This window comes from Coturnix japonica, chromosome 22 (assembly GCF_054131305.1).
Source record: "Coturnix japonica strain WE chromosome 22, WE-NBRP24, whole genome shotgun sequence".
NCBI classification, from domain to species: Eukaryota; Metazoa; Chordata; class Aves; order Galliformes; family Phasianidae; genus Coturnix; species Coturnix japonica.
This window is the reverse complement of record NC_140684.1, coordinates 8442121-8459802: the sequence shown is the minus strand read 5'-3', so window position 1 is coordinate 8459802 and position 17682 is coordinate 8442121. Positions and strand designations below refer to the sequence as shown.

The 17682-nt window shown below is 46.2% G+C and overlaps 2 protein-coding genes and 1 long non-coding RNA gene across 7 annotated transcripts in view; 1 reads left to right on the top strand and 2 right to left on the bottom strand.

Annotated features, from left to right (window-relative positions):
* Positions 1-4730, bottom strand: part of CLIP2 (CAP-Gly domain containing linker protein 2) — a 44897-nt gene extending 40167 nt beyond the window's left edge. For 2 of the 3 annotated variants that reach the window (XM_015880546.3, XM_015880550.3), the window contains exon 1: positions 4297-4534. The gene's annotated coding sequence lies outside the window, so the exon portion shown is untranslated. Of the gene's footprint in view, positions 1-4296; positions 4535-4593 lie in introns of those variants that run through there. The other variant, XM_085521740.1, reaches the window with a different exon arrangement.
* Positions 4731-5644: 914 nt separating this feature from the next.
* LOC146757413 (uncharacterized) lies at positions 5645-12087 on the bottom strand. The gene is made up of 6 exons (XR_014936402.1): positions 11969-12087; positions 11646-11869; positions 10488-10639; positions 9558-9691; positions 8175-8265; positions 5645-6352 (listed from the first exon to the last, which is right to left on the bottom strand). It is a non-coding gene; the product is annotated as an uncharacterized LOC146757413 (long non-coding RNA).
* Positions 12088-12094: 7 nt separating this feature from the next.
* Positions 12095-17469, top strand: RFC2 (replication factor C subunit 2). Of its 3 annotated transcripts, none has more exons than XM_085521746.1 (12): positions 12095-12251; positions 12715-12784; positions 13218-13259; positions 13591-13697; positions 13830-13931; positions 14303-14403; positions 15101-15258; positions 15409-15474; positions 15983-16063; positions 16173-16286; positions 16405-16549; positions 17318-17469. In XM_085521746.1, exons 1-11 carry the CDS (start codon positions 12130-12132, stop codon positions 16513-16515), a joined length of 1074 nt encoding a protein of 357 aa, XP_085377872.1. In that variant the 5' UTR covers positions 12095-12129; the 3' UTR covers positions 16516-16549; positions 17318-17469. The 3 variants fall into 3 exon arrangements, with proteins under 3 accessions (XP_085377872.1, XP_015736040.2, XP_015736039.2); XM_015880554.3 differs by lacking the exon at positions 17318-17469 and adding an exon at positions 16879-17062; XM_015880553.3 differs by lacking the exon at positions 17318-17469 and having other exon boundaries at positions 16405-16708.
* The last annotated feature ends 213 nt before the right edge of the window (positions 17470-17682 follow it).

Below are 17682 nucleotides of genomic sequence, written 5' to 3'. Positions count from 1 at the left end.
ACTCACCAGCATCCTCGGCCAGAAAGTTCCATGGTTACCATCAGTTTCCTTACATCTCCCAGAGGTGATTAACATCTAAGACAACCCTGCCTCGAGTTTACTTCCTCGCTTAAGATTTGTAACAATTGGCACAGAATGCAAAGGGAAAGCCTGCAGGCCTTTCATTTAAAGCCTTCACACCTTTTAAAACTACTTCTAAGCACTCAGATAGACTCATCCTTCTGAGACTTAGTGCTAAAACAAAGGGTACTAAAGGAGAAACGTCCAAGAGCATCCCACTACATTCTATAACTGAAAACCACAAAGTGAGACCTGAAGCGAATGACACCACTGGAGTCACTCTGGGTTTGCTGGTGTTGCAGGAGTTCCTGCTGCAAGGTGTTCAGCCCTGGAGGAGGGGACAGAATCCTGCAGATATAATGGGGGTGTGACAGCAACACAGCATTGCTCAAGTGGGAAAGGAATGACACACATGGAGATGGTGTCCCTGCCACCCTACAGGGACAGAGCTGATAACGCAGCAATTCAGACTGGACCCAATGAGCGCTGCCATAACTCAGCCCTGCCACAAGTCCTGAAGAAGGAGCTGAACTCATGGAATCTCCCTGATTTAATACAGCATTAAAGTTCACCCTGACACCTTATTTGTTATTCACTGGAATTCAGGTTTACAATCTCCATTAGTAATGGCTGGTGGATTGATCACCAACTACAACATGCAATGTTGACAAGCTTGGAGGAAGAAGTCCAGAGAAACAGGAGTACTTATTCAAGGTTGCAAGCTGACCTACTCCAGTTTGCACAGACCTCAGTGTTATAAAACAAATAGCTATCAGCTAAATATAGCTAAGAGCACTTCCACCACCAGGATGGGCTTCATGCAGGGGGCTGAGCAGAGGCAGCATCACAAACACAGCACAGCAGGCCAACACGAGGCTAAGAAGCCCATTAAACACATCTCAGGGCACAGCTGCCTCTCTGTACCTTCCAGGAGAAGCCTCATTTCCCAGGGCTTGTCCCAACACCCAGGACAGTTTCTGCTGCAGGGATACGACTGCAGGTTGTGAATGGGAGCATTTGCAGGGCTGGGAAAGCACTGCTTGCTGCAACAAGCCGCTGCTGTCAGCCTGGCAGCGCTGCTGAAAAGTTTCCAGCACTAATTGGCGGACACAAGCGTTCCCAAAGCATGATGCAACAAATAACAGGGGAGGAATTTGTCAGTGGAAGAAAAGATCAGCCAGGAAAAGGGACCCAGGAAAGACAGATGGCTCAGATCATCCCGTGGGGCTTTCACCACGTTTTGGTGTATCCAATACCCACGTATGCTTCCCCTGCACTACACAAGTTATTCGGTAAAATCCAACTGGATTACCATCGACCAAGAGCTGTGGGATAAGCAATACACTTTTACTTGCATTATCTTCCTTAAGGAAACTGCATAGGGGAGCAAGTGAGAAGGATTAAAAGCACATCAACCTGGAGGTCTGGATATTCAACACCCATGGTCTCATCCTCAGACCTCAAAGCAGCGAGAGCCACAACACTGTGCACCTGGGAGGAGCTGATAGAGAGATGGAAAGGATTTTTGCAAGATCACATAGCAGGGATGAACCATTCCCCACCTCTATCAGCACACAAAAGTCCTGGGAAGTCATTCTGATTGATGATAGACTGAGTATAAACACTTCTTAAACATAACCAGTTGGCTGTACCAGGCACAGATGGAGTCACTGTGGGAGTCAGTGTTAGAGCTGAGAACATGAACCCCCAGAATAAAGAAGTCACCCAATTCAAGTCAGCATCACGTTCGATCCCATCGCACCAGAACTGACAGCAAAACACAGCAATGCTCAGTGCTATTTCTTCACATGCATTTCTTGGCTTATGCTCTGTCTGAAGCGACCACAGCTATTTTATGGACACCATTCCGCTCATTTACTAAACGAAGAACAATGCTACGTCATGGGAATCGTCTCCATTCAGCCTGATGAAGGAATCTTGCTTTCTTTTTTTTGTTAAAGTGAGGTTTCTTTGGGTTTTTTTGTTCAGGAATAGCACTAAGTATTACATGGAGGTGCCAGACTCGGTCACATGCAGTGAAGTCATTTTTCCACTGTTAGCTACAGCAGTGAGAGAGTGAGAAGTTAAACCCAAACATGAATAAAGCGAACTGGATTTGCCTCATTTTGCACCACAGCTCAACCAAGTGCTCACTCTGAGCAGTTTGCCCTCTTTATCAGCAGCTCTGATTTAGGTGTCAGAAGGCCAAGTGTGTTACAAGGCCCCAGTCCTGCTGGACTCCACGTTCCCAGTCACACCAAGCAGTGATACAAGAACAGGAAGGCATCTCTGGCCATCTAACACAGCAGCAAAAAGCATTTGCTTGCCCCTTATCAGCAGCTTCCATGGCTGTTCTTGTGCTCCCCTGGGAGACAGAGGGGAGAACAGGTCACAAGGCATTAGTAAGATCTGTTTTATCAGAAATGCCTCTCTCTGAGCTAAACCCACACTGATGTCTGATGTAGGTGAGCAACAAGTCATGCTCAGCTCCCAGTGTCTGTACTTGGGCTCTCCCAGAGCTTTACAACTCACTGTATTGATGCTGCCATGCACTCTGCAAAGCAGTACCGACAGCATGCACCTGGAGCCTGCTTTATAGACCGCCTCTTGTTCTCATCAGGATTGTGACAGGAACATGAGTTATACTCACTCCCTCTCAACTTTCACAGATAGAGAAAGCATTTACAAAGTAAAACCCGCAACCTTGGGAGGTAAAACCCTGACCTTCCCCATATCACCAGCCAGGGATGTGCATGGTACGAACCCTTACACATCCCTCTGCACTGGGAAACCCCTCCAAGTTCTTCATTGTTTCTTCTCAGAGAAAAAGAGGAAGAGTATCAGGAATGCTCCTTGATAGACTAAATTATGGCACCTCCAGGGCTACAGGCAGCAGACACAGCCCTTGGCCTCAGCAGGCAACCCAGGCTATGCTTACCCTAAAAGAACTCTGGAACATTCATGTTTTCCCTTAACTGAAGGCATGCCATGTACACATGTGCTCCTGAAACAAACGTTGCAGTGCAGCCTCTGCCATACTGCAGCAGTTGGTGGCAGCGCTTTGAGGCAGCGCTGTGCTTTGAAGCCCTGGGATTGCTGGCACCTTTCTGCCAGCACGCAGCTCCTCCTTCATCCCGACAGGCTCCAGCAGCAGGTAGGTCATTTCTTAAAATGACCCAGGTTAAGCCCAAGGTAAGGGGCTGTGTTATGCTGAAAAGAATCCCCTCCCCAGCAGGGCAGGGGGCTGAAAAGGCCCTGAAGCACCACTGAGTGGGAGAACACTGCCCAGCAGGGGCAGGAAAAGGGACAAGGCCGACAAACCTGGCCACATGTCTGCAAGTACATCCACCCTGAACATCCATAGCCATGCACCGAACCATTCTCAAAACATTAGGCCCCCCCCCCCCGGCGATGAAACTTGCCATCCACTCCAGCAGGATGCTCTGTCCCCAAGCCGGGCTTTGCAGCCCTTTGAGGCTGACAGAGCAGCAGCAACAGCACTGACAGCGCTTTGTCTCCCAGCTCTCCTCTACTGCAGCTGCATACCCCGAGACAGCACCACGCCTCTGCCCCAGCTCGATGCTACGGGCCAGGAGGCAAAGAGGCAAAGGCAGCCAAGGAGCCGCTCGGTCCGTCCGAGATCAATGCTGCCATCCCCCAGCAGCACGCAGGAGCACATCATCTCCTTGCTGCAAACAAAAATAATCCCACCGCAGCCACTCCTATAGCCCACGTCGATAGCTGGGTTTATATCAGAACAAAAAGGCAGCGGGGAGACCCAGCCCAGCCGGCAGCCGGAGACAAAAGACAAACAGTCCTCACGCTGCAAAGCTCCAACCCGCTCGGCGCTCGATGCTGACGCCCACCCCGATCTCCATCGCTCAGCACCGGAGCTGCGCAGGGACACGGGGCCGCCGCCCCAGCGCTCGGCTCGGGCCGTTCCCAGGTGGGCACAGAGCGGGGGCTCAGCACGGCAGTACGGCCCCACCCGGATAGCGCAGCCCTTGAAATACAGAGCGTAACGAGGACGGTGTCTTTCCCTCCCCGACCCAAGGACAATGCTACAAAGCGACACATCCTTCTGCCGCGATCCGTGCTGACACCGCCCAGCCCCGGCGGTGAGCTGAGCCCCATCCATCCATCCATCCATCCATCTATCTATCTATCTATCTATCCATCCATCCATCCATCCTTTGTTGGGGCTGCCCCCATCCCCAGCCCGCGGTTCCCCCTTACCTCCCGCAGCCCTGCCGGGCGGCCGCCGTGCCACTCCCTGCGCGCCGGAGGGAGCTGCGATGATTGGAGGAGGGGGAGGAAGAAGAAGGAGGAGGAGGAGGAGGAAGGAGGATGCCGGGCTCTGCGGGCACAGTCCGGCCCCACCGCCCCGCGAACAAAGGGGCGGCTCCGGGGCCGCCCCGCAATGAAACGCCGCTGGTTGTCGGGCCCCGGCCGCGGCGGAAACGGAGCGGGAGGGTGGAAGGGAGGAGGGCACGCTCCGCCTAGCGGCTGTGCTGGGGAGCCGGAGGGACCTACCTTAAAGAGCGGAGAGAAAAACACCGACCCTGGTTCTAACCTTCTGCTCGGCACAGATACGGCTCTGGGTTGGAGCTTTGGAAGGGAGGGGCTCCCTTAAGTCACGTTGTAGCAGCTGTCAGTGGTGCGAGAGGAACAAGAGTTGGAGGTACTTCCTGGGAAAAACAAAGGAAGAAGCACTAATTGCCAGAGGGAATGGAGAATGAGGTGAATTGAAGGCACCTGCAGCCTGTGGGAGCTCCTTCACTCACGGGTAGGAAGGGAAGGCTGAGCTGATGGCTGCTGCTTGGCCTTCATCACCCATCTGCTGGTAATCCCAGAGCTGGAAATGTTGGATGGAAGCACACGGTGCTGGGATATGGAGCTATGGGATCAGGAGGGCTGGGAAAGGCCACTCAGATCAACCCGTCCAGCCATCAGCACAGCCCCACTGTGCCCACCATCCACCCGCTAACAGCCTTATTTTCCATCCTGCAGATGGGAAAGCTGAATCAAAAAGAAATGCTTGGTCCAAGTCAAAAATAGAACCCGACGCACCCGACACCAACGCCTCTGCTTCAACTGGCAGCTCGCTGAGCTTCCTGGTATCTTCCCTGCATCCAAACCCGAGTCAGCGTTTGCGGGTGTGGATGCAACATGTTTGGTCTCTTCTCATAGCAATACATGAAAATTGCACTCCAATCTATTTTCTAGTTTTATTGCCACCATAAAATGGAAGCTCCCTTCATCTCAGCTGCCTTCATGAGCAGTGAAAGAGGAGCAATTCCGCTGAACTAATCAGTAAAATGCTTGGAGCTGACCAGAATAAATGTGATCACCACACATTAAAGCAGCTCCTGGTGCCTGCTTTAGTGTTTGCCTCCATCCTAAACCCTCTCAGGTGAGCCCAATGAATGCTGCAGCCTCTCAGTCCTTTTCAATCATGACAGAAGTGATGACTGAGCCCTGACCTGCTGGGTGCACTCCAACCACTGACCTGTCAGTCCTCGCAGCTCCCATAAAGTACACACATGCACATAACAGAAGGCACAGACACACGAGAATGATGTTTAGAAACAGGAGACACAGTAATTATGCCTGATGTTCCTGAATAGAACTGTGTTACACTGCACTTGGCACAAGAAGCACATTTTCTATCCCTTCAAACAGAGCAAAAGCACTAAGCACCACTGTTCAGAGTAGGGTGACCCACTGCATGCACAAACAGACTGAGTAATGCTTGGCCTGCTTTTCTTTTTTTTCCTTCTCTGCAAATGTCAGGGCTTGGTCACACCAGCATGCATTGCAGTCAGGACTTCAGACAATGCAAATGCACAGTACGCACTTCAGATCGGGCCAGTGGGAAATGCCAGCTTGTTAGTTGTGAAGACAAAAAAGAATGAAGGAAAAGAGGCAAACTGTGTTACCATCTTCAGAAGCTGGAGAAAATCTGAGGAGCTAACAAGTAGAAATTAACGTGTGGAAGACAAAGCCAGAATACATTAGAGGTCATTAAGATAATCATATTGCAGCTGTAGCTATGTTCATTCTATTTAGGAAAAACAAATAGTATGAGACAGCCCTCAACTCTCAGTTGAAAAGAAACTTATCTGAACAAACTCAATAGCTGTTTGATACGGCGTTTCAGGGCTGCCTCTCTTTCCATTGAGCCCATGATAACATATGGGGGTGCTCTGGAGGGATATTTGATTGAAGAGCTTTCTGGTCTCTTCCAGTAGGCACTCTGCTGGTTCCAGTTCTAATCTGATCATCTGTTTGACTATATAGAAACAAAAATATACAAAGCACCATAGATAAGTCCTAAATATGCAAACATATAAAGCTTGTGTATAGCTGTGTTTATTAACATGCATAAAACCTGCACAAATATAATCGTGTGAGTCATATAAGGAAGAATCGAGTGGATATAATGGGCAAAGGCCACATTGTAGGTCAAAGCTCTCTCCCTCTTGGAGAAAACATCACACTTTCCTGTTTCAGCTTTGCCTTCTATATATTGGCAATATCAGGTTGTTTTGGGGTTTGTTTCCAGCAAGTGCGTTGCCTGGATAAATGAAGTTTTCAGCTATTCAATTAAAAATTCTATCAAAATATTAACAGTAAGCCAAGTTTCAAGCTAAAACTGAGAGTAAGCTTGGAAACTATCACTTAAAAATATATCTAGGAAACTGCCCTGTTCTCAGCTGATGCAAGTACTGAATTCAGGAACTATTTTAAGAGAATGATCAAGAAAGGGAAGCAGTAACAGCGCAGGAATCAGCCTCTGTTCTCAGCTTTGGTGGCAGCCCGATAGTTGAAAGCAATACTTACATGAAATGCTTAGCAGCCTGGAAATATCTGGGACAAATGATGGTTAGGGAAGAGACAGTTGCCAAAGCTCAGTAAGCACGCACTGAATGTAACACTATGCATTGTTACTAACTCATGTGGGAAAGAACATTGTATTCAATGTCACATCTCTTCATCTGCAAGGCTGTCTCCCAGACTGGAGAGCACAGGAGTGGTCACCAAGAGGTCAAATGCTTTCCTGTATGGTTAATAATTTCATAGAATATCTGGTAAATCTGAACAACATACAAAGTTGGGAGGAGCTGGAAGAAAAGTAGAAAAGCAAAGCAAAAGCAAAATGTTTTTGATAAACTGTAGAAGCAGCTGAAAACAAACGAGAAGTGATTGGGTGAGGAGAAGTGGATGCAGAACTCCACATTCATCTGGACAAGCGTAAAAAAGAGAAAAAGGGGAACACCAGGCTGGTTATCACAATGAAAACTGAACATCAGCCAGTGATACACTCTGAAGTGAAGTGATTCACAGTTTATTTTTGCTCGAACCAAGATATTTAAGTTAGTCTGTTATGGGCTGTTTGAAATGAGGCAGCATGCAGTGAGCTGTGCCTCCGTGTGAGCTGCAGGCTGCACATTCATACTGGGTGCAGTAACTAGGCTAAAGCCTGGGGTTGTTTCCTCTCCCCTCTCTGCACTGGAGGGAGGAGGCATCAGCAACCACAGCAATAAAAGCAGCGGCCACCCCAGCTGCCAGTGCTTCCCTCCCTTCATGGCTCCAGGAGTATGGCTCATATTTTATTCATGAAAATTGAGGCCTCTGGGGGTCTAAGGAAGAAGAAAAAGAAGAAAAAAACCAACCACCCAACAGGAAGTAAATACTTCTTGGGGGCAATTGCTTGCAATCTGGCAAGTGTCCAAGGCATCCTGAATGAGAAGCAGGGGTGGAGGAGGGAAGCCTGAAGCCTCCCTTCCTGACAGCCCTACTGTGACTGGAGGAAGGGGGACCACAAAGAGTGAGCTGCACCCTGGAGGTCACTGTGGTGACCCAGTGCAGCAGGGAATGAAGTGGGTCCCACAGGGAGGTGCCCCCAGCCAAGGCTTAATATCAGTAAAAAAATCTCCTTCGATCTTTTGTTTTCCTGAGAAGAAAGACGTGAATCCAATGTCGTCTGCCTACAACTAATCGTAGACAGTGTCATGTGAACTCTAATTGTAGAGGCATAGCCATCATCTCCCCTCACAGTTCAGTCCTAACACTGACACAGCACCGGCTGTTCCTAGTTTCATAATCCTTACCATCAGGGATGACTGTTTCTGAACTAATCATTTTGCACAGGCCACTGAAGCTCTTTCTGAGAGGCCTGGACTTCTTGGAGATCTCTGGAATCTGCATGGAAAGAAGGAAGCAGTCTGTTACTTTCTAACAGACCTTCTTGAAAAGAACACCTGCAAGAAAAGGTTTATCTCTAGACAGTTACAAAAGAATGTGGCATTTTACATTAACATCCATTTTTCATTGTCTTAATTACCACCTAACAAACATTAGCCCTCAGAATATTTCCCCTACAGGGCTGAGCAAATGAGAAACAAGCCATAGTGCTTCAGTCAGAATGAAGGGAAGGGAAAAACAAGACCAAAAGATCAGAAGTGGCAGAGGAATGCACCCTGGGAGAGGCAGCCAATATTCATTTAATAATGCCAACATTTTGTATGAGAAGCTTTCCTTGGTGGCTGTAAATCATATGGATTAATACCGGCATGTAGTGGAGTTAGATTAAAAATAAATCACTATTTAAGGTGCTCTTTATGGGATGGAGGATGGAGGAATAAGGGTATGGTTCACCACCAGCGCAAGCATCAGGTAAGATACTGTGGAAATAAATTCAAAACAGACAAACAAAACCGTAAATACAACCCCAAATTAAATCCTTGTTTTGTTGGAATGAATGGGACTTTTTCCCTGCTCCACCATAACACCAGAACTACACTCATTTCTTTTCAGCTCACCTTCCTTATCATCCTTTCATCATTAACATAAAGAAGTTGAACACAAACAACTTTTATTGAAGATTCGTTTGTTCCAATCAGCCAAAAAAAGGCACTGAACAAGCATTGCTCAGCATTTAAGAGACAATACACAACAGCACAGGACTGCCTGATGTCATGCAGTGCCAGTGAGGGGCAGTCAGTGCAGAATATTGCCAGAGTGTTGATATAAGGAACCAACACAAAAGAAATACAGATGCCGGATGCAGAACAGGGTAACCATGCTGCATCACAGCTGCAGAATGTCTGAGTAAAAGTCAAGCAATATTGTAACTTAAAAAACACTCCACTTTATATTAACTCCATTGCACAGTTCCTTCGAAGTTTCTGACAGACATTAATCAGATGGCAGCAGGCTTTGCCTTTATCATGGGACAACCAATACCAGTAGATCGAGTGTTATGTCGAAAACAGACCAAGTGGCTTGTTGTTGAAAGAGCAGGTGAACCCAGTCTGCCTGTTTCTGTTCTAACTATCCAGTGTTACCACCCAGCAAAGCTGTAACAGGCTCTGCCTCCATCTTCTGCTTTTCCAACGGTTCATGGCTTAACCTTAAAGCAGACCCCTCACAGATCACAGCGTTAGTAGCCCACCGCTGCCTTTGAGCCTTCAGGACTTAAGGGAATTAGTTACCTTTCCTGCAGACAAAAGAGGGATCAGAGCAGCTGTCACACGTGGCAACTGTATTCAGGTGTCTGTACTCCCTCTGCCGACTGAAGCCGAAACCACACGTCTGGTTTTGTCCCCTCGTAGTCCTCTCTCAGGCTCTTCAATTAAAAATAATTGATATTTCAATGACATTTTCAGCCTAGTGTAAAGCAATGGGCACATTACAATACATTCCTCAGCACCCACACAGAAATCATAACAAAGCTTCTGTGATAACTTCATTCTAATCTTAGAAGTGTTTTTAGATGCTTATATGAAATAGCTGCACGTATTCTGATAGCAACAACCTTCAGTCTTTCCAGCTATTTTTTCTTTGCAGTCTGTCCCTCACTTCCAGCAACACAAATTGCTTAAGCTCAGATTGAGACAGCATGCTGCTTATAATTGCACGTGACAACACATAAAAAAAGCCACACAGCAGGGGAAGGTACTTCACAAAAATGTAAAGAGCAATTAGACTTAGTAAATAAAAGCACCCAGCTAACAGAGCAGGCAGCTGTCAGGCTGTGTTTACCCAGGCTGCACTAGCTTGCTCTGCTGATAGTGGAGGTGCTAACAAGAGAGGAAGGATGAGGCAGAGGATAAGGAAATAAATCAGAGATGGTGTTGTTCTGGCAGGGAACTCAGCCATAGTATTTAGGAGCAAGTTTTAAGTGGTACACGCCCCCTCCCAGTTACGTTCTATCACTTTTTTTCACTCCTGGTATTTGTAGAGCTTTGCTTTACGCTTTCAGCCTCAGTGAGCACAAGATAAAACGGTTGGTAGCATCAGAATTCATTCCACTCTCTCCATACTAACAGTATGAAAAGGAGAGAGCACGGGGAAGAGCCTCAAAGGGGACTGCAGACTCCACATTGTGCTGGCAGCAAGGCCATCTGTGCTACGTGACCTACTTGTGGCTGCTGAACAACAGCACGCTGCAATAGGAGGTGACAGCTTCAACTGGGTCTGCAGGGCTGGTGTGGATGGGGAACAGCCAAAGGGACTCGGCGTTTTTCTTTCTTAACACTGTAATTTAAGGTCTCAGCCCCCAGCTTCAGATCTGCTGAATAACAAAATAATGGCAAACTGAGCTTATGGTTTGTTGCTTGTTTGGTTTCAAAGCAAAATCACCTGAATGTTCTACGTTTCTCCCCACCTTCCTCAAAGAATACACGTAACTTTTTGTGACTTACCTGTAACAGATACACAGTACACATGTACTTTGTGATCATGATTGCCTGAGGTTGCATTCATTTATTTCTCTTGCCTCGCAGGTTTGACACCTCACACCCCCCTTCATCATTTCATCTCTGTAGCTCTTCACTGTTTTCAGCTACCTCCTCACTTTGGGTGACTTCACTGGTTTCAACTTCTTGCTCAAACTCAAAACAAAACTCCTTTGCTTGCCACCAGCCATAGCATGCAAAACAGCAATTCTTTACCACAACTTCTGCATTTTATCAACTCCCTGACAAAAACCTCTTGCACTGAGATTTGGTTTCCCTGCAGGGATTAGAGTACGAGTTTCTGACTGCAGATGAGATGAGGAGATACAGGATACATCCAGGATAAACTGAGTTGTGATCTCAGGGTTTCAGTACCAACAGTTCACAATCAATCTGGGACAGGTGGTCGTCAAAGCTTTCAGCTGAGATATGCCTGTCCATATGCTGTACTAATATAATCATAATAATAATAAATACCTGTGCTATAAGCCACAGAATCACTGCGGATACATAAGGAGTCACTGCCAACGCAGACAGTGCAGTGCTTTGGAAGGCTGCTCTGCATAGAAACACATCACAAAATCTGTCATCAAGCACTCCGCACCAATTCTCACAAATAGCCTTTCAACCAGCCCTTTGGGCGCTTATCAGCAGTAACCCTGCATGTATAGTGGGAGAATTAACACTGGCCAGGAAAATTATATCTTATCCAGTGGCTGGTACTTCCTAAGAGCATAACAACTGTTTAATTTGGCAAGAAATCAAAGCGTGACTCGTGTGCTGTACTGACAGGCTTTTACGACCAGCAGTGCTCTATGCAGCTGCAACGTTCTACTGCCTCACCTTGGCTCCGGCTGAGCACTGCAGTTAAATCCAAAGGAAAAGAGCAACGTAGTGAGCCTGAACTTTACACAGCGATGGATTCATGCGGTATTTGTGTTACAAACAGTCTGAAAGTGGTCGAAGTGCCGCTCTGCTACACAGGAGGCTCGAATCCCGGGGGTTGGACTCGATGATCTCTAAGGTCCCTTCCAACTCGCACAAGACTGTGATACTGTGTGTGAAAGCTATGGAAATAAAACCAATAACCCTGTCTTACCGTATCACATAATTACGACTTTATTTCCTTTCCTGCTTTAAGGAAGGTGGGGTTCATCCATAGTTACCTCAGGCAGCCGTGCAAAACCTGCTGACCACACAAATCCACCCTCAAACCCGAACAGGCCCCACCTCCGGCCTACACCCCCCGCCCCTTGAGGCGGGCCTACAGCGCGACCGCCCCTCCAGGAGGCGGTGGGAAAACGAGGCCTATACTGCAGCCGCTGCAATGGAGGAGGAAGTGGAGATCGTGGAGGACGACAAGGCTGGACCTGCGGTTGCTGAGAAGCGGGGACGCACCGACACGCAGGGGTCCGCTCCTGCTGCCAGCAGCCATTACGAGCTGCCCTGGTGAGAGCCGAGAAGCGAACCGCTCCGTCTGCACACAACGCGGGCCGGCCGCGCTGTGCTGAGGGACATGGATCCGGGGGCGGGAATAAAGGCCGAGCTGTGCGGCCATTGGTGGGGAGCGCGATTGGGGGGCGGGGCTTGGCGTGGATTGGCCTATGGCGTGAGAGAGGGGGCGGGGCTTGGCGTTGGCGGGAAGGTGGGTGCGTTACCTCAGGCTGTGCGGGGTTCCACCATTTCCTTCTATGTAACAGCGACAATAAAATAACTTAGACCATTAATAAACAACAACAATAAAATAAATAAGACCATTAGAGCTGCTATTGGCAACCCCGCAGTGTTTACATTAAGGACATCTCATGTTATTTTTGTCCCATGTTGTCTTAATGCTCCATATAATCTCCTTTTCCAGCAGTGTAAGGCACTATTAAAGTTACATCTTAGTGTTTGGGTTTTATTTCCACAGGGTGGAAAAATACAGACCCATGAAACTATGTGAAGTAGTTGGAAATGAAGATACAGTCAGCAGGCTGGAGGTGTGTGGCTGCTTGTTTGTTCATGGGTGAGATAAGAGATGCCATTTTGCATTCACATCCAGAGCAGAAACAGCAATTCTGCATTTCCACATCAGTCTCTGGATATTTGGACAAGAAACTTACTGATTTCCTTCAAAAATTACAAGTTTTGGGACAAATTTGATCAGTATTCGAAATAAATGTGCCTTCTGTACTTGGGGTGCTGTGCAAATTGGACCCAGCTTAAATACAACGCAAAAAGGCTGTAATTTGTAGTAATTTTGGGACTTGTTAACTGGAAAAATGCATGAAAGCAGCAAGATTAAGAAAAAAGAAAGGAAAGCAGGAGGGAAAAAATGGCATCTCTTTCTCAAGGTCAAAATGGAATAGAACTGCAAACTTTGTTCCCACCATTTTCTTACCTACTTGTCTTGTTGCTCTTATTCTTTCTTAGGTCTTTGCAAAAGAAGGGAATGTCCCAAATATTATCATTGCGGTGAGTATTGCTGTGGCATTTCGCTGTGTTAATCCCAGTCCAGAGATCCAGGCATGACCAGGATAGATTTGCACTGTGGTACCACTGAAGGAGATGTTATGGTTACAGGGCAGTATATTCAGCTAAAGGCACAGCAAGTAAACAACCTTCTGTTACTGAAATACTGCAAACTAATTTGGCCCTTGGGTGCCTATTGAAGCATATCTAGTGCTTTATTGCTGCTGGAGCAGGATCCTGAGCTCAGGTCACTTGTATTTTACATGAGTGGGGATTGTTGTAGAGAGTGCAGGTTAGGAAATGGCATTGCACTCATGAGCAATTGTATTTCCAGGGTCCCCCTGGAACGGGAAAGACCACCAGCATCCTCTGCTTGGCTCGTGCTCTGCTTGGCCCTGCATTAAAGGATGCTGTTTTGGAGCTGAATGCCTCAAATGACAGGTGAGAAGGAATAAAAGCCTTATCAAGCTTAATGAAGAAGCAAGTATCCATTGTTATTTTGTGGCTGCTGAATGAAAGACATTATGGAATTTCACCCTAACTGATCATTAATGACTTCAATTATTATTCCAGAGGCATTGATGTTGTGAGGAACAAAATCAAAATGTTTGCTCAGCAAAAGGTCACACTTCCAAAAGGTCGGCACAAAATCATCATCCTCGATGAAGCAGACAGGTACATTGCTTTTTTTTCTTGACCCCAGCTGCTTTGTGCAATGTTTTCTGTCTATCCTGCTGTCTTGGACAGTATGAGATGACTCTTTTCCTCCTGCATATAAGGAGTAGCATTCTTAACAGTACTCTTAATACCACTGGTGATTTGATTTTATATGTTAACTGTATGGATGACTCAATAACTGGCTCTACTATGAGGTGATTGGTTCATGTGCCGGCTAAAATATGAGGCTAGCCAATCAGAAATACGAGGTAATTTACAAAGCACTGTCCAATATCAGTAAACTCTAAAGCTTGTATAAAAATAGTCACTAAGCTGCAGCTTTAAGTCAGTGATGGATAAAATCTGTCCTAACTCCTTTTCTTTCTCAGCATGACAGATGGAGCCCAGCAAGCTTTGAGAAGAACAATGGAAATCTATTCCAAAACGACACGCTTCGCACTCGCATGCAATGCCTCTGATAAAATCATAGGTAAAGCTCTGTTAGACCTTGGGTGTTCTGGTCATAAGCTCCCCATGCTGCTGGGTAACCTCCAAAGCAGAAACACTTGGAGCCTGCTCATTGCAAGAAGCCATGGGATTTAAGAACCAAACCACCCAAACATCCAGCTAATGAAGAGCACGTTTGCACAGCTGATGAACCTCCTGAACAGCTGTTTTTCATGAAAAGTGCTATGCATGACTGCAGAGCAGATTTCTTCAGGCTTAATCACCATCCAGCTCTGCTACAGCTTACGATTTGTGGTGCATTGTTAGCTGGATGTTGAACCCCTTTTGTTGTCCTGCCTTCTGAAGCATAATCTTGAAGTTTGCCTGTAGGCAAACACATTGTAGAGCTTCAGACTGTTCTTGTTTAGCAGTTAAAGCAGCACGATAAACATCTACATCCCAGGAACACCAGGAGAATGAAACAAATTGTCCTTGATATACATACGTATATATTTATATATAAAAGACTTGGGGTCAAATGAAGGACTGTAGGAATTACACATGCTTAAGCAGATGCTCTATTCACTCTGGAGTTTACACATTCTTTTCCTTAAAACAGAGTGACAAATTAAGAGCAGTTAAGAGCTTGGAAACTGACTTATTTTCTTCCCAAATGAAATGTTTTTATGTTTGTTATTAAGAAAAAGAGGGAAATGCTCACTGTGCATCTCTGTTCTCAGAGCCCATTCAGTCTCGGTGTGCAGTGCTGCGTTACACCAAACTGACAGACTCACAGATCCTCGCGAGGCTACTGAAAATAGTTGAAAAAGAGAATGTACCATACACTGATGATGGATTAGAAGCCATTATCTTCACAGCTCAAGGAGATATGAGACAGGTAAAAGAGGGAAGGCAGTGAAACGAAGCCTTCTGTTCAAACAGCTTTGAATTGTGGCTCTCAGGGATCTATTGGGAGAAAAAGCAAAGGGGGTGTGACATACAGCACAAGAATAACTAAACGACCAAAGTCTTGTTTTCCTTTTTGCAGGCCTTGAACAACTTACAGTCCACGTATTCTGGATTTGGTTTTATAAATAGTGAAAACGTCTTTAAGGTTAGTAGTGCTGTTGAAACAGTGCAGGTAGGAACTTAACACTGTGACCGCGTGAGACCTTCCTTTAGATATACAGACTTTGATAGTGCTTTACCTCCCTGCAGACACTGTGATGGATGTAGCAGTGATGGCATTAGTCAAAGAAGTACGTATGGCTTTTGAAAGGCAGGAGGCGCTTGCAGTCCCTAACAGCATGTCTGAGACTTTCTGCCTTCCCTGCTCTTTCAAAGCACACGAGTCACATAACTGCTGGGAAACTGCACAGTGATCACTTTTTGACTCTATTACTTGAATGCTCTCATGCAGTGCTAGCGAGTCTACCGCAGTAGGGTGGTTATGTTATCAAAAGTGTCAAATAGCTTAAAATGTAATTAGTCTGTATTGTAAGAACACTCTGATTCAGTATTTAAACTGTATAAAAGCTTGGTGAGAACACTTGGGAGTTCAATTATGGGATGTTCCAGTATTTTAAAGTCTAAATAAGTCTAAATCTATTTGTTTGATACAGGTATGTGACGAGCCTCACCCTCTGCTTGTGAAAGAAATGATACAACACTGCATCAATGCAAACATCGATGAGGCATACAAGGTTGGTTTCAGTGTGTTCTGTGTACAGACACACCTGCCTCAAAAATGAATATACTCGACTCAAATGATCAGTTCTGCAGATGAATGTAGGATTGTTCTTGCCTGTACAGATTCTTGCCCACCTATGGAAACTTGGATACTCTCCAGAAGACGTGATTGGCAACATCTTCCGTGTGTGTAAAACCTTTCAGATGCCAGAATATCTGAAGCTGGAATTTATCAAGGTGAGCGTCAAACTAGTTTCTTAGGAGTAAGGGATGTGTTCTTAGCAGAGCATCATCGGTTGGACCACATGCAGACTGCAGGACAAAACAGAACGTTTGCCATTGTTTTTCTCACCAGGAAATTGGCTACACACATATGAAGATAGCAGAAGGCGTGAACTCATTGCTGCAAATGGCTGGACTGCTTGCCAGGCTGTGTCAGAAGACTGCAGCTCCTGCAGCAAGTTAGAAACCTGACTGAGCTGAAACCTGTGTTCTGGAAGGTAAAGGCCTGGGTGAGAGCTCAGCAGCTGTGTTTGTCCTGAATCCCACCAGTCTGGTTTTGCTAAATCCCAGAACCAGGCTCTATTGTAAAATTAACTTGAATTCTTTTAAAATTTTGACCAATAAAGCTTTAAAATGTAGTTTCAGTATATCAAAAAGCTACAGCATCATGGTTTCCTCTCTGCCTGGTTTTGGAAACCACCTTACAAGTTCAGAGGAGCAATAAAGTGTGAAATGCAGAGTGAAAACAAATATAAATCTAACGTGACCACCTCTGTAATTGCTGTTAGATACGCATCTCTAAGCACCCTTCATTTCTCTGATTCAGCCATAGGGGTGATGAGCTTTAGCAGCAAAGACGCAGCGTTCTGAATTGCACCCTCAAGACTTTGTGCAGCTCCTCTGGCAGAGCTGTGAGACAAAGGGAATCGAGATAACTGACAGTTAAAGCACAGACACTTTAGAGTTTGCTCCTGAATGAAATAAAGGAAACAGTTCTTATGGATACAACACTCACAATAATACATTTTCCTTTCACTTGCTATTAATCAAATTGTGCTAAGTCTGATTTGCTGACAGTGATTTGTCACTACGAGCACAAACACTGTTAAATGTATGACTTACAGTGTCGTATTCAGGTGTTTAAGCTACAGAGTACTTACAGACACAGCATCAGAGCTTCTGTCCACAAGAGCTTAAATAAATAGGGCACGTTATTCATTGATATTTTCTTGTCTAAGCAGTTTGCTCTGATGGTTCCACTGCAGGAGTGACAAACTCAGAGGCTCACAGGTGCTGCTCGTCTGGTGAGAAGCTTTCTGCTTCAGCACATTCACTGGGTGCCTTTTGGCTCCACTTTGGACCCACTTAATATTCCCCAGCACTGGAAGGATTTAATCGCACTCACCTTTAGTGAGAAGAGGAGCAGCATCAGCCTGAGGCCACCAGCCTCCTGTGCCAAACCTGGTTCTTATTGGGTGCAGAGCTGCTGCTTTCTGGTAGCCAGGTGAAGCTTCCCAGCTCCATTAGCTGTACTGGCAGGGCCAAAACTACATTGCTAATGTGTCTTCTAGATTGAAAACAGGAAGCAAATTGCTCACTTGGCTGTCTCCATGATGTGAGGAAAAAGAGC

Coding starts and splice junctions, on each gene's coding strand:
- RFC2 (XM_085521746.1), top strand. CDS start 12,130: ATGGAGGAGGAAGTGGAGATCGTGGAGGACGACAAGGCTGGACCTGCG. Junction 12,785..13,217: donor ATACAGTCAGCAGGCTGGAG/GTGTGTGGCTGC, acceptor ATTCTTTCTTAG/GTCTTTGCAAAAGAAGGGAA. Junction 13,932..14,302: donor ATCCTCGATGAAGCAGACAG/GTACATTGCTTT, acceptor TTTCTTTCTCAG/CATGACAGATGGAGCCCAGC.